Genomic DNA, 15878 nt, shown 5'->3' with positions numbered 1-15878 from the left:
ATTTTTTTTAAATTATATATATATATATATATATATATATATATATATATATTATTGACTTTTTACAGAGAAGAAGGGAGAGGGATAGAGTTAGAAACATCGATGAGAGAGAATCATCGTTCAGCTGCCTCCTGCACACTCCCTACTGGGGATGTGCCCGCAACCAAGGTACATGCCCTTGACCGGAATCGAACCCGGGACCCTTCAGTCCGCAGACCGACGTTCTAACCACTGAGCCAGACCAGTTAGGGCAAGAACAGAATATTCTTAATCATTAAGAGAAAGGAAACATTAACTTCCCAAATGTGACCTTGACTCATTCTGCGGGCACTGCCTAAGGAGGTGCGGTTGCCAGTATTGGGCAGATACAAAGCAAATAAGAAAAAGACGCTACCCACCAGGCGCTGGGAGGCCTAGAGAGAGCTGAGGAACACGCGAGAAACTTTACCGAGGGACAGAGAAGGGCACGTTCCCCGGGAAGGAACCACAGGAGGTGACTCTGAGGGGAGAGGAACTGCTGCTCACTGTGAGGGTTTGATCCGGCCAGCAGCTGTTCCCTAGTGGCAAGAGGAAGGGAGGGCTGCGGGAATGCTTGCAGCTTTTAAGATGCTTTGGGAAAGCGATGGTGGACTCTGGGAGCCCCCACTCTAAAAGGACGAGGTGCTGTTTAGCAACGTGGTGCTTTGTAACTTATCTCCTTACTAAGCCAGGGGCAAAGGAGAAAGCAGATCAGCTTATCTGAATCGTTGTTCTAGGCTGCGACAGCCCGAAAGACACAGGACACCTTGCTTTCCCGTGCTCTTTGCACCGTGTTATCTTTGCTTTAGACCAGTGGTCGGCAAAGTCATCCGTCCACAGAGCCAAATACCAACAGGACAACGATTGAAATGTCTTTGGAGAGCCACATTTTTTAAACTTAAACTTCTTCTAACGCCACTTCTTCAACATAGACTCGCCCAGGCCGTGGTGTGTAGTGGAAAAACCACCCTCAAGGGGCCAAAGAGCTTTGCATGCGGCTCGAGAGCCGCAGTTTGCCGACCGCGGCTTTAGACTGTTTAGATCAGCGGTCAGCAAACTCCTTCTGTGAAGGACCAGGTAGTAAACATTGTGGGCTTTTCGAGCCAACTACTCTGCCATCACAGCCAGAACATAGCATAAACGATATGTAAATGAATGGTCTGGTTCCAATTAAATTTTATTTTATTTTTAAATGTTTTTATTGAGTTCAGAGAGGAAGAGAGAGGGAGAGGGAGAGGGAGAGGGAGAGGAACATCAATGATGAGAGAGAACCATTGATCAGCTGCCTCCTGCATGCCCACCACTGGAGATCAGCTCACATGGGGGGCATATTCCCCCCACCACCACCCCACTACCACTGGGCATCAGAGGTCAATGCTCAAACACTGAGCCATGCCAGTTGGGCAATACAATTTTGTCTTAAAAGCAGGCAGCGCTTTTGCCAACCCCTGATAATATCAACAGCAAAGCCACACGTTGGCTTAAAGAAATGGAACAGAGCCTCAGGAATGAGGCTACCTATTCGGGGAAATCACGATGAAACAGTGCTTCCCTGGGATTCCTCGGGAGCTTAAAGTGATTGATTTTCCGCCCCTTTATCACTTTGGGCCTCCCTCCTTTTCATTCCATGAGATACAAATCAAAAGCGTGCGTCTTGTGGGAGCAGAGCTGTTGGCGCCCGCTGTGGGCATGCGGTCCCTGGGCAGAGCTGAACCCATGATGGATAACGGCGCCGTCTGAGAGAACGGCACCGCCTACAGCAGCAATCAGAGATAATGTGTGTTGAGTTCTTCTGTTGTGCCAGCCTTTGGAAATTGATTTTTCTATGTAATGAATCCTTGCCATTTTCTTAAATTTTTAAAAAATTTTTTCCCCTCCTGAAATTAAACCGGGGCATGGTTTGAAAGTTTAAAAGCACAGTCCTGGCCTGGTAGCTCAGTCAGTTGAATCATCACCCTGATATTCTAAGGGTGTGGGTTTTAAGCTGGGTCAGGGTAGCTACAAGGACCAGCCAATGAGTGCAGATGTGGGTGAAGCAGCAAATCAAGATTTATCTCTTTCTTTTCCTTTCTGTCTCTAAAATCAGTAATCTTGCCGAAACCGGTTTGGCTCAGTGGATAGAGCATCAGCCTGCAGACTGAAAGGTCCCAGGTTCGATTCCAATCAAGGGCATGTATCATACTTTGGTTGCGGGCACATCCCCAGAAGGTGATCTTCAGGAGGCAGCTGATCGATGTTTCTCTCTTATCGATGCTTCTAACTCTCTATCCCTCTGTTTCCTCTCTGTAAAAAATCAATAAAATATATTTTTAAAAAATAAATAAAATCAATAATCTTTTAAAAGAAAAGGGAAATTAAAATGTGCAGGAGGGCTTAGAATAAAAAGCAACAATTCCCTACATTTTCTTCCCATCCCATCCCTACTCCCTAAAAGGAACCTCATTTAACCCCCGTGTTCCTTTTAACACATAAAAATGCCTGCACTGATGTCCTTTGATTGTGAATTTCGGACACTGACCACTGACTTCCTGCTATGATGGGAGACCTTCGGCCCCGCATAGGGCTCCCCAACCAGTGACCCTAAGGAATGCAGTTGGTATTTAAACTTTGATCTCGGCATTTCCTTTCACGGGTGTTCGAGTGCAGCGTATGTTTTACGGATCCCTACTTCATTCCACCAAGGAGCTTTCTATAAGTAAGAAAATATTACCTCTCCATTGGGTAGGAAGGTGGTGACAGTATTACCTCGTTCTTGAGATACAGAGTGATTGTGTCTGAAGGGAAGTATGGTCAGAGGCCCTTGGTCTGCCTTCAGGGTCCCCTGGGGGCAGGGGGGTAGGTGGGGCTGTGGAGAAGGCTGTGGTGGGGGTGGGAGGGATTTTGTTGGTTTACCTGAGGCACATTCTTAGATTTGGGGGTTTTGTTTCATTTTGGTTTTGCAATGGATATGTATTACTTCTTAATAATGTTTTATTAAATCACTAGAGGCCCGGTGCACAAATTTGTGCATGGGTGGGGTCCCTTGACCTGGCCGGTGATTGAGGCCCATAGGGGGTGGGGGTGGACTGGCAGGGACTATGGGAGGTTGGCCAGTAAGGGTCGCCTGCCATCCTCCCCCCCCAGCTCCCCAATCGGGGTCCAGGGGGAGGGACTGAGGGAGGTTGTCTGGCTGGCTTCCCAATTGGGGCCGATCAGGGGAGCTGGCGGGGATGGGGAGGCACAGGAGGTTGGCTGTGGGAGCGCAATGACCACCGGAGGCAGCTCCTGCATTGAGAGTCTGCCCCCTGGGGGTCAGTGTGCATCATAGCGATTGGTTGTTCCAGTCATTTGGTCCTAATGGTTGCTTAGGCATACATATGAACATTTTAATATAAAAGAATTCTCCTACCTTGCCTTTCAGATCCTGCCAAAGGAGGGAAGGTAAAAGGACAGAGGAGAGGGGAGACTGTATTAGTTAGCAATGAGAGAAAACATTTGCGCGTGTGGGCGAAATGTGCTTGTCCACGGCGAACAAGCGGATCACGCTGACCCATTAAGATGATAAATCCAGGCGTCAGCCCAGTTAGAGCAGCTCTGAGGGGCGGCGCCCACAAAGTAGGCCAGACGAAACCGCCTGAGAGAGAGGCTGGGAGGCAAACGGAGGGGCCGTCTTTGTTAACAGAATCAGACAGGAGCTGGAATTATTATTAGCACCCTCGTGAGAGCGCGCCTTAGATTCCCCCCACGGTGCTTTCTCCTTCGGACCCACCCACGTGGGAGATTCAGGGCATCGGCGGTTCCTCGTTTTGCTTGTTAAGGAATCAGCTCGTGAGATGACACTGTGACTGACTGTGTCCCTTAGGTCCTCTGACAACTTAACCAGCCTTCGCTGTGCATTTTTTTCCTGGGAGTTTACACACCATCAGAAATATTTGAGTGGAGTGGAATGGCGGGTGCGAGGTATCCAAGGAGAGTCTGTGCTTAGATGTGCGGGGGAGCCCCCCTGGGGAGTGGCAAACCCTTTGGAAGTCAGATGCTCCCCTTCCGCCCACCGGGTCCTAAATCCCCATCCTGCACCCCACACCGCCCCCAGCCCCCAGGGCATGGCGCTCTCCCGCACCCAGGGGAGGGGGAAGGCGTCACCCCCCAAATGACCTGCTTCCACAAGGGCTCAGGCCACTTCGGGCCGCTGTGTGCGCTCCCAGAGGGCCTTTGTGGGAGCCCCTTTCACATCCCGCGTGGTTCAGGGTTCCTGTTCAGGGTTCGGGTTCTGGAGAAGGCCGCACTCAAATGGAAAGAGACTATGAAAGTATTAATTAGGGAATACTGGGGGCCAGGCTGGAGCCCACCTCTAGGGGGAGGACTACTCGCTGCTCGGGCCTTGCTATCCCTTTTATTAACGTTATGAGATACACCCATATCCTTTAGGCAGGGAATTCCAATAATAGCCAATCAGCAAGAATTTAATAAGACTAACAGGTGGAGGCTGCTTCAGCTACCAATGTCTCAGCTAAACAGTGAGTGATTAGCTCCGACCATTCAGAGCAATTAAGGTTGGCCAGCCTTCGGATTCCCTGTTCACATTTCTCCATTAGTGACAAGGACTGTTTCCGGCGGGCCTTCCCTCTGCTTTGGGGTGCCCACAGCCCCTTCCCCAACCTCGCTGGGGCCTCCCGCTCCCTCCCCTCGCAGCTGGGCCCACAGCCTAGAGAGAGAGCACAGACCTCCGTTCCCTCTCCTGCAGAGCAGAGGGCAGGGCAGCACCTATTTCATGTGGGAGCCTTCCAAAAGCCCAGGGGTCATGCCATCCACGTCCGCCATGACCGTCTCCATCCCTGGTCCTCCTCACGGGGAAGGCACACAACTGCCGGCTCCGGGAGGGGAGGGAGGGAGGGCGCAGAGGAGGTCAGGGTGCTGGAGGAGGACGCCATGGCGGGGACACACAGCCGAGCCTCAGAGGGGACGCCATCCTGGCGTTACGCTGGGAACTGGAGCAGCTTCCAGTCCCACTAACAGCGCACATGGCTTCGGCAGTGCACACGCCGTTCCCTGCGGATCCAAGTAACGCTGGCTCTTTGGCCCCACAGCCCTGAACGAGGAAGTCAACCACTTTGAGAAGCGAAAGGTGTTCATTTTAGTTTCCACGGTGATGACCTGGGCGCGATCCAAGCCCCTGGACCCTGTAAGTAGTCTGTCTCCCATCGCTTCCCTTCTCCTCCGAGTGGGCTTCTCCCCTCCTCCGGGTGCCGGTCAGCTCCCAGGCTTACCTCCTAGTGCCTCCTCCTAGTCCCCTTCCCTCTCTGGCCAGATCCCGTCTCAGAGCTGCAGGGCGCTGTTTGTCCAGCTCTGAGGTCACAGCCCGACTTGCAACCAGTCACTGTGGCCAGGGGAATGCAGAGCTCCGATCGGTCACACTGGGATCACATGCCCACCTCCAGAGGGATGATCGGCCCGTAAACTAGATGGGCTGGCGGTGGAGGAGAGGCGGGGCGATGGCACTGGTGTTAGCCGCTGTGTCCTGGCGCCCCCATCCTCTCCCTGAGATTCTTTTTTTAAAAAATATATTTGATTGATTTTTTACAGAGAGGAAGGGAGAGAGATAGACAGTTAGAAACATCAGTGAGAGAGAAGCATTGATCAGCTGCCTCCTGCACATCCATTACTCCCACAACCAAGGTATTGTACATGCCCTTGACCCGAATCGAACCTGGGACCCTTCAGTCCCCAGGCCAACGCTCTATCCACTGAGCCAAATTCAGCTCTAGTTAGGGCTCATGATTATTTTATTATTTTTTTAAAAATATATTTTATTGATTTTTTTTACACAGAGGAAGAGAGAGGGATAGAGAGTTAGAAACATTGATGAGAGAGAATCATCAATCAGCTGCCTCTTGCACACGCCCTACTGGGGATGTGCCCGCAACCAAGGTACATGCCCTTGTCGGGAATCGAACCCGGGACCTTTCAGTCTGCAGGCCGACGCTCTATCCATTGAGCCAAACCGGTTTTGGCAGGGCTCATGATTATTTTAAGTCCATGGTTATTACGGTGTCATTTACATTCCGTGACATCGGTCCTCTTTGTGGTGTGGGTCTAACGCAAGCCCATACAGTTGTGTAGCCACAGCAATCAGCTCCGGGACATTTTCCTCATCCCCTGAGATTCCCGGCCTCTCACCACACGGCCAAGGAACCACCTAAGCAGCCTTGTTCCTCACTCAAGCCATGCGACAGTCCTGCCGAAGGCCCCAAGGCCCTCCGACGCCCTTAGGGTAAATCTCCCAGTCCTCCACGAGGCCCACAGGCCCGATCACCCGCTGTCCCCACCTCATCCCCGGCCAGTTCCCAGTGTGGCTCTGACCCTTTGGGCCTTCTTCCCGTTTTTCAAACCTGCCAACAACTGTGCTACCTCCGGGCCTGTTCCCTCTGGCCCTCTGATGGATGTCACGTGAGCCTCGGACACAGCCACTGTGGACTGGTCCTGTAACGGAGACCGACTGCGTGTGAGTGCAAGGCTTCTCACCGAACACTACCTTTTATTTATTATTATTCTTTTACAACGGAGGGAGAATCCTTTTATTCTATTTTTTAACTAGAGGCCCGGCGCATGAAATTTATGCAGTGGGGGGAGGGGTGTCCCTCAGCCGGGCCTGTGCCCTCTTGCAATCTGGGACCCCTCGGGTAGGGTCCCTAGCCTGGCCGGCAATCAGGCCCATCAGGGCTTTCCTCCCCCCGGCTGCCGGCCGCTGGCCCCACCCCTGCCGCTGCCACAGCTTGCCATCTGTATGGCGCTGCCCTTGCCTCCCCCGCCACCGTCACCTCCCTCTGTGGGCGACAGGTGTGGGGTATGATGGCTTGGCTGGCCTGGGCCTCCCTCTGTGGGGCAATCGTGGGGCGATGGCAGTCCCCTCCCCCCGACCAATCACATTGCACCCGCCTTGGCTGGCCTGACGCCAGCGCGTGTCATAGCGTGGTCGCCCGGAAGGTCGCTCAGACGGTCGTTCTGCTGTCCGGTTGTTTGGTCGATTTCCATATTATGCTTTTATTATTGTAGATTCTTTATTGTTAAAGTATTATGTAAATCTCCTTAATCCTCTCCCCGCCCCCAATTTACCTCTCTCCGGCCACCTACACACACACACACACACACACACACACACACACACACACACACACACCTGCAGCGAACACTACGTTTTAAAATCCTACTTTAGGGCTTCTAAATCTGACGAGTCTGGGGGAAATCACTGAAATAAATAACTTAGAAACAGAAAGAAATTCAGCCCTAGCCGGTTTGGCTGAGTGGATAGAGCGTCGGCCCTCGGACTGAAGGGTCGTGGATTTGGTTCCTGTCGAGGGCACGTACCTCGGCCGCAGGCTCAATCCCAGGCCTGGTCGGGGCGGAGACAGCCACTCGCTTTGTCTCTCTCTCACCTTGATGTTTCTCTGTCTGTCTCTCCCGCTCTGGTCCACTCTCTAAAACCAGTGGAAAAGTATCCTCCCGTGAGGATTAACAAAAAAATAAGCAAACGAGAAGCAGTTTTTAGAATACTTTATTTGGGATTAGAGGAGCAGTCAGGCTACCGGGTCTGGGCTGAGTTTCCCGGGGCCCTGCCACATCGAGTTTGGCTGTTTTCTTTCATAGGAAGATACTGAGATTCCATTCACAGAAGAGGATTACCGAAGAAGAAAGCACCATCCTAATTTTCTGGATCATATAAATGCTGAAAAAATGGTTCTCAAATTTGGAAAAAATGTAAGTAAAGTAATAGAGCATTTTGGGTAAGAAAAGTTCTGGATTTTTTTACACATTTCAGGCCACATTTAAAAAAAATACACACACACACACACACACACACACACACATGCTTTTATTGATTTCAGAGAGGAAGGGAGAGGGAGAGAGGCATAGAAACATCAATGATGAGAGACAATCATTGACCAGCTGCCTTCTGCACGCCCCACACTGGGGATCGAGCCTGCAACCCAGGCCTGTGCCCTGACCAGGAACTGAACTGTGACCTCCTGGTTCATAGGTCGATGCTCAACCTCTGAGCCAGGCCAGTTGGGCAAGGAAAGTGTTTTTTTATGAGGCAGCGTGCAATGGGCATGGCCAGGACTGGCCCACATGCCTTTTATATGTCATCTCTACTCCTTCAACATGCGTGTTCCGCCTCCTCCTTACACCCGCAGATTTCCGAGCTTCAGGCTCACCCCGAGGTGCACCATCCCGACCCAGGCTCTGGTGCAGCCCACTAAGTTGGAAACTTGTGTCGGTCCCCATGAAACGCATGCTCCTACCCACCAAGGAGTCTGTAGGTCCGCAGGGCTGCTCAGCCCGGAAGCAGATCACTCAGAGCCGGAGCGGGGAGGGCCGGGACTCCTGTGTTTCGGACAGCTCTGGGAAGTGCACAGTAACCTCCTGTGACAAGTAAGGAGGCGGGCCTCCGGGGAAAGGAGCGTGCTCTAGGTCACGCAGGCAGGGCTGACTGAGCACCGTTCTGAGCACCGCCTGGCCTTGTCTGGCCCGCTCCTCACCCCAGCATGCTTGTCGGCGTGCGTCATCCCCCCATTGCACAGATGTGGGCGCCGGTAGGCGGGTCAGGTGCCGGAGCTGTGATTCAGTTTTCGATCCATCGGCTGGCAGGATGGGTTAGGTTTGGTTTCTGACCCCAGAGCTCCATCGTTCAAGAAAGTTGATCTCCACACATCCGGGCCCCAGTTACAGGACATATTCACGGCTGAGAAGTCCGTGTCAGCCCTGGCTGGTGTGGCTCAGGAGAGAGCGTTGGCCTACGAACTGGAGGTAACAGATTTGGTTCCGGTCAAGGGCACATACCCAGGTTGTGGGCTTGATCCCTAGTTGTGGACTTATGGGAGACAGCTGATCCATGATTCTCTCTCAGTCATGGATGTTTCTCTCTCTCTCTCTCTCCCTTTCCCTTCCTCTCTGAAATCAATAAAAATATGTATATTTTAAAAAGTCCATGTTGCCGAAACCGGTTCGGCTCAGTGGATAGAGTGTCGGCCTGCAGACTGAAAGGTCCCACGTTTGATTCTGGTCAAGGGCATGCATGTACCTTGGTTGCTGGCACATGCCCAGTAGGGGTGTGCAAGAGGCAGCTGATGGATGTTTCTCTCTCATCAGTGTTTCTAACTCTCTATCCCTCTTTCTTCCTCTCTGTAAAAAATCAATAAAATATATATTTTTAAAAAGAGTCCATGTCAACAGGAACAGGAGCTTTATTGCATTGATCATATATATAATATATATATGAAATTATTATTTTTTTACACCAAGCCACCTACATGGCTACTTTTTTGAAATAATTTTATTTCTCTTCTAGTTTATCGATCTAGAGGACAGGAGTGTCCTGCTGTTGAAAACGTAATCTGACAGCTAAAACGGCAGGCTCGCCAGTGGTCACCAGGAACTGTGCTGTTTTACTGAGGGTACCTCATGCCAACCTCCTGTATCTCACATACAGTCCTCAAAATTCCGCGAGCTAAGTGCTCTTATCGGCATCCTCACTGAGCTTATGTGGGACTTAAACTAGAACCCCAAACCCCTAAAGATTCCTTCCACTGAGTTTTCCCCATTAGCTGAAGACCTGCCCAAGTGGTATATAATAGTAGCCATAAGGTGACACCTAGTGGTATTAGGGGATATTACATCAGGAACTTTGTGCCCAAGTTCAAGATCTATTATTTATTTATTTATTTATCTATGTTTACTTTGGCAATACAAACTCTGTGGTTTCTGAAGGAAACCACATGGGATTAGATCTTATAGCCACTTTCCTACACATTAATGTATAACCATAGCCAAGTTATTAAACTTTGGGGATTAAAAAAAATAAAGGAGTGAGGTAAGACGGGCTAAATTTCTTCCAGTTCCAAATCCTATAACTGTAGTATTTTTCTAAACAATGGACATTCCTGTCTAATAGAAAGTCCATGATTTTTATTATTATTATGTATGCGATTCACTAATTGAAGGGTCCTGGGTTTGATTCTGGTCAAGAGTATGTGCCTCGGTTGCAGGCTCCATCCCTGGCCCCAGTCCAGGCATGTGCAGGAGGCAGCAAATGGATGTGTGTGTCTCTCACATGGATGTTTCTTCCCTTCCATTCTCTCTAAAAATCAACGGGAAATATCCTCATGTGAGGATTAGCAACAACAACAAATCTCTTATTCTTCTGTGTAAATCTCAGGCAATTCTTTTCCCCGAGTTACCAAAAGGACTCTGCCCCAGCACAAGGCGGGGAAAGGGCCATCTCAGCTCCCCCCTAACAGGCCTCCCCCCTAAAGACTTCCTGTGAGGGCCTCCTTGGGGAACACGGGCGGGGGCAGAGCCTCACTGACTGTCAGAAGTGCCACAGAAATGGCCCGAGGAAAGGGTGAATCCGGCACAGCCAGACTCACGGAACTCACGCAGCGAATACACCTTGCAGCAGCCTGCCGGGCAGGCCCTCCATGCTGTCCTCTCTGCCTCGCCTGTGGCCGTGCGGCCCCCTCCCCTCCCTCCGCGGGTGCTCCCTCACAGAGGCTTTACCCACAGGAAGGGGGGTGGGGTTTGCATTTGCCTCTGTAAAGTGCCCAGCGTCTCCATGCTAGTAGTGCTTTGTTATGTTAATGTCCTGGCTCTTTTTAAAAAATATTTATTTCTTATAGAAATATATTTTATTGATTTATATATATAAAATATATAAAAATATATATTTTTACAGAGAGGGATAGACAGTTAGAAACATCAATGAGAGAGAATCATCAATCAGCTGCCTCTTGCACGCCCCCTACTGGGGATGTGCCCGCAGCCAAACTACATGCCCCTGACTGGAATCGAAACCATGGACCTTTCAGTCCCCAGGCTGATGCTCTATCCACTGAGCCAAACTGATTTCAGCAATGTCCTGGCTCGATTGGCTCTGGGATCTGGATTAAGCAGGTAATTTAAATTTGAAAGACAAACCCTTGAAAAGTACAAGGCCTTCGGAATTCCTTCCAAAATCTTGGATTTGACATGCTTTTTTGTTTCCTCCCTCTGACATAAGGTGGTTTTTTTTTTTAACTGATTTTTAGAATAAGGGAGGGGAAGGAGGGGCAGGAAGGAGGGAGGGAGAGGGAGAGAGAGAGAAAAACCTCGATGTGATAAAGATCAATCAGTGACCTCCCTAATGCACCCCAACCAGGGATTGAACCCACATTCTGGGTATGTGCCCAGATGGGGAATCGAACAAGCAACCTTTTGGTGCATTGGACGACGCCCAACCAACGGGTCCACATCAGCCAGGGCCCGCTGTCCCCTTTGGAGGACACAATTTCCATCTTACACTGAGCTTCCGTGGCCTCCAGGAGGCATGGCATGGGGCTTCCTGCAGTGCTCATTGCTAACCACAGAAGCAATCCATGGGATTGACAGCATCACCATTCCCCTGTGTTTTGCCTCCTAGATCAAGAAATTCGCGACTTACGTAATTGCTTCCGGACTTCAGTATGGACTGGAAGGAGGCATCTTACATTTCTTTTTCAAGGTATGACTTTCCAGTGGCTCTGAGGATTTTAAATATTCTACGGGGAGGTGACGCCATCGGAAGATTCTTCTGATGGCTCCTGGGCGTGGCTACGCCAAGCTAGTAGCCGAGAGCCCGGGGACATGAGGGTGCCGACCACAGCCACCTGCTTTTCCTTTCTTTTTCTTTTTTAACTTCTTTATTGATTAGGGTATCACCTATTTGTCCTCAACCCTCCATTCCAACCCCCTATCCCCTCCCTACTCATGTCCCCTCCCAGCCACCGGCTTTTCTTTCCCATATTGGCCCTGCAGCCACGCCCTCAGGACAGTAAAGAGCGAAGTGGACGCCCTCCGTTCAGAGGCACAGTGCTCGTTGGGCCTTTCTCTGTACGCAGGCCACACGCCGGTGGCTCTTAAAGACAGTCAGGTGTTTTGAAAAGCATTTCAGCTCAGCAGTTGCACTTATTTCTCTTAAATGGGATTTGATCAATCCCATGGGAACTGATCGGCCAAACCTCTCCCTGAGGCTCCCTCTGAGGGCCACGGCATCAAGCGGGCAGTCCCTCGGGGCCTCTGGCTGGGGCGTGGGTGAGCTGCCATCGCCACGTCACACCACGTGCCGGGGGAAACGGAAAGATGAGGCAGAGGCCGGAGAACCAGGACACAGGCTTTATTGGAGGAGAAGACCCTGGCCGGGCTGCCTTCCGGAGGAGAGATAGAGAGTGTGCAGGGGTGAAGGCGCCTTCTGAGGGGAGGAAAGGGAAGGGATGGGGCTTAGGGGACTAGGCCCATGCTGATTGGTGGTTTTACATAAGGCACATGACTAGGCACATGACTAGGCACTTAGGAATCGGGGGCTTAGGGTATTTGGCAGGTGCTGATTGGTGGTTCAGTGTACAGTCCATATAAAGTGCCTGGTTAGGAGCTCAGGAATGTTCGGACTGCAGGTGGAGTTTATGTCATTCTCTGTCTATCAGTTGGGGGAAGGGAGGATCTATCAGAAATAGGTCTTAGACAACATTCTGCTTGTCTTCCTTCCAGTTGGCTTGGTTGGGCGAGGTCCCTGCACTGCCCGTGTTTGGAGATGGCACCAATGTAATCCCGGCAATTCACGTGCTTGATCTAGCCGGGTGAGTGTTCGCCCCCCGGGCACCGCTGCCCCCGAGCGCACGGACGGGCGTGCTGGTGTGCGTGCCCGTTGGTGGAGCCTCACCGAGGGCTGAGACCCCGCCCCGGATCGCCGTGTTTGTTCCTCACACCAGCGTGCCGCCACGGGAGGTTCTGTCATCATCGCCTTGCGCATCTGAGGACACTGTGCCTGCCTTCTAAGGCCCCGGCTCCCCGCCAGCTCAGGCCCACCCTTTCAGAGCCCGGGCGGCAGGGTGAGCCTCTCTGGGAAAGGAAGGACGTGGCCTGGGCATTCTGGGGGCCTCTCCTCCTGCTTCTGTGCCGGGCGACAGGCCCCGCCCGCAGGTTCCATGCCAGGAGTCAGGTAGCAAATACTAAAGCGGAGGTGGGTTGGTTTTGGCAACTGCAGGTAAAATGAACACATGGGGGGAGGTGATGTTTTTTTTTTTTTTTAAATATATTTTAAATATATATTTTATTGACTTTTTTACAGAGGAAGGGAGAGGAATAGAGAGAAACATTGATGAGAGAGAAACATCCATCAGCTGCCTCCTGCACACCCCCTACTGGGGATGTGCCCGCAACCAAGGTACATGCCCTTGATTGGAATCGAATTTGGGACCCTTCAGTCCGCAGGCCACTGAGCCAAACCAGTCAGGGCAATATATATATATATATATTTTTATTGATTTTAAAGGGGAAGGGGGAAAGAGAGAGAAACATCAATGATGACAGAGGATCCTTGATTGGCTGCCTCCTGCACGCCCTCCACTGGGGATCAAGCCCGAAACCTGGGCGTGTGCCCTGACCACACATGGAGCCATGACCTCCTGGTCCGTAGGTCGATGCTCCACCACGGAGCCACACGGGCTGTGCTTAACATGGTTTTCACGCTCGCAGAGTTTCCCAACGCTGTGGTCAGACAGGCCCGGAGCCCTCCCCAGCTTTGCAGACCCGACTTAGACACGGGCCAGAGATGGCTCCCTTTATTCCTGGTTCGTCAGATCTACATGTGGGGATCTGATTCTGCCACCCCTCTACACACCTCCCCTCCCCCCCCACCACTTTCCCATGGCGGGCACAGCTACTGCTCTTCCCTGAGGTCTGGCTTCCAGCTTGCCCCCTCACTCTCATCCACCGGCCACTAGTGAATTGGTCCCTGTCCCAAATAAGCACCAGTTAATGGGTAATCTGTCTAGACTTAGTGGGACAAACGCAGGTGACCAGGGGTCAGCAGTAACGGCCTATCCCCTGGTGCTTCCATGTCTAGACAGCTGAGCCGAGCCGGAACACATGACCCACAGACAGAATGAGTGTGCGATCACACAGGGTGTAGTTACCCGCTCCCAAAGGCCACCCGGCCATGCACACCGCAGGACGGACGATGGAAACAGACAGGCAGGCGGCTGCAGGGCTCAGGCTCGCACAGCAGAGCCGTCTGGCTGGTCTCCCAGAGCGACGTGGAGTCCTCCTCTGATCGGGCAGGAGACCTCGGCTGGAGCTGGCCCCGGGTTATATGGACCGCCGTAAACAACTGTGTCCTTAGCCAAAACCGGTTTGGCTCAATGGATAGAGCGTCGGCTTGGGGACTGAAGGGTCCCAGGTTCGATTCCGGTCAAGGGCATGTACCTTGGTTGCGGGCATATCCCCAGTAGGGGGTGTGCAAGAGGCAGCTGATTGATGACTCTCTCATCAATGTTTCTGACTCTCTATCTCTCTCCCTTCCTCTCTGTACAAAATCAACAAAATATATTAAAAAACAAACAAGCAAAGAAAGAAAAGAAAAAAGTGTCCTTATCGGTGTGGGCCAGACGGTGAACCTTATGCCGGGAGCAGGGCGTTTACACTTTAAGGGCTCAGAGCTTCATATCAAGATAGTGGGGTGTTCATTAATGTTGGAAGTCACAGAGTATTGGGGGTGTCCACACAGCAAACGTTTCCCACAATAATTAAAGGGGTTACATGATTATAACAGTCCCAACCCCAGATTTACTGGGGGAAAATGAAGCTTCAGGACCCCTCCCTGCACAGGTCTCCTCCAAAGCCCTGGTCTTTTTGATTGATTGATTGGTTGGTTGATTGATTGATTAAGGTATTACATATGTGTCCTTATCACCCCATGGTCCCCCACCACCTCAAAAGGCCCTAATCTTAAGTTGTGTTATCTTTCTAAAAGTTGCATCCCCTGAATCCTATAAGCTTCTACTCCCGACTGCTCCTCGCCTGTTCACCTGGCCCCGAGGGCGGAGTGCGCCCTCTGTCCGGCAGAGGTTTCAGCTGGTTCCATTATCGTTTCTAACTGTGGGAAGGGATGTTCTACATCATCAGCAGGAGCCCTGCGGCCTGTTGACCGCGTCTCCTGGCTTCTCTCCCCCGGGACGGTCCTCCCGCCCTGGCGCCCCGCAGCGTGATCCAGAACGTGATAGACCACGTGCCCAAGGTCCGGTACCTGGTCGCTGTGGACGACTCTGTGCAGACCCTGGAGGACCTGGTCAAGGTACGGCCCCGGGCGCCCCGCTCAATGGCACGTGGTTTCCCCCACCCCGCAGGGTTCAGGGTTCGGGATCTGGAGGAGAGGCCCCATGCAAATGGAAGAGACGAGACAAGAAACAGTAATTTGGAAATATTGGGGGGCCAGACGGGAGCCCAGCTCAAGAGGAAGGACCCTGCCTGGGCTCAGGCCTCCGTCTTTTTATTCAGTTTGGGACGCACCTATAGCCCTCAGGCAGGCAATCTCCAGTAGCAGGCAGACCATCTTATCAGTAAGGGTTTACAGGACTGTCCGGTGGGGAAGTTGCTTCAGCTGCCAGTGTCTCAACCAAACAGTGTACAGCCCTGACCTTTGCCAGAGCTTATGGGCCACCAGCCTTCCCGGTTCCTTGTCCACACCTCTCTGCTGGTGAAGGCGATGGGCGGCTTCCCACCCTGCCATTTCCTCATCCAGCAGGTGTGCTAACGAGGCCCGGGCCTACTCCTGTAGAGCACCCCTAAAACCCAGCCCCCCGCCTGCCCCTGCAGGCCAGGTGTTGGGGAGACACGGCCAGTGGCCTTTCTCCAGGAGCTGCGCGAGGGCCACAGGAAGGCCACTGTGGGCTGGACACAGCCACTCACGAGGACACGGACACACACCTGCCTCATCAGTGTGTTTTTAAAAAGTATATTTTTTATTGATTTCAGAGAGGAAGGGAGAGAGAGAGATAGAAACATCAACGATGAGAGAGAATCATGGATCGGCTGCC

At 51.8% G+C, this 15878-nt stretch overlaps 1 protein-coding gene across 2 annotated transcripts in view; it reads left to right on the top strand.

Moving 5' to 3' along the window:
- AK7 (adenylate kinase 7) overlaps window positions 1-15878 on the top strand; it is a 49564-nt gene that overhangs the window by 8447 nt on the left and 25239 nt on the right. For both annotated transcript variants that reach the window (XM_045578357.1, XM_036429033.2), the window contains exons 4-8: window positions 5085-5179; window positions 7642-7752; window positions 11450-11530; window positions 12553-12641; window positions 15046-15136. In XM_045578357.1, coding sequence (XP_045434313.1) covers window positions 5085-5179; window positions 7642-7752; window positions 11450-11530; window positions 12553-12641; window positions 15046-15136 — 467 coding nt within the window. The remainder of the gene's footprint in view (window positions 1-5084; window positions 5180-7641; window positions 7753-11449; window positions 11531-12552; window positions 12642-15045; window positions 15137-15878) is intronic.

Source organism: Pipistrellus kuhlii, unplaced genomic scaffold (genome assembly GCF_014108245.1).
Source record: "Pipistrellus kuhlii isolate mPipKuh1 unplaced genomic scaffold, mPipKuh1.p scaffold_m20_p_97, whole genome shotgun sequence".
NCBI classification, from domain to species: Eukaryota; Metazoa; Chordata; class Mammalia; order Chiroptera; family Vespertilionidae; genus Pipistrellus; species Pipistrellus kuhlii.
The sequence above is the reverse complement of the archived record's forward strand: the minus strand, read 5'-3'. Positions and strand labels throughout refer to the sequence as shown.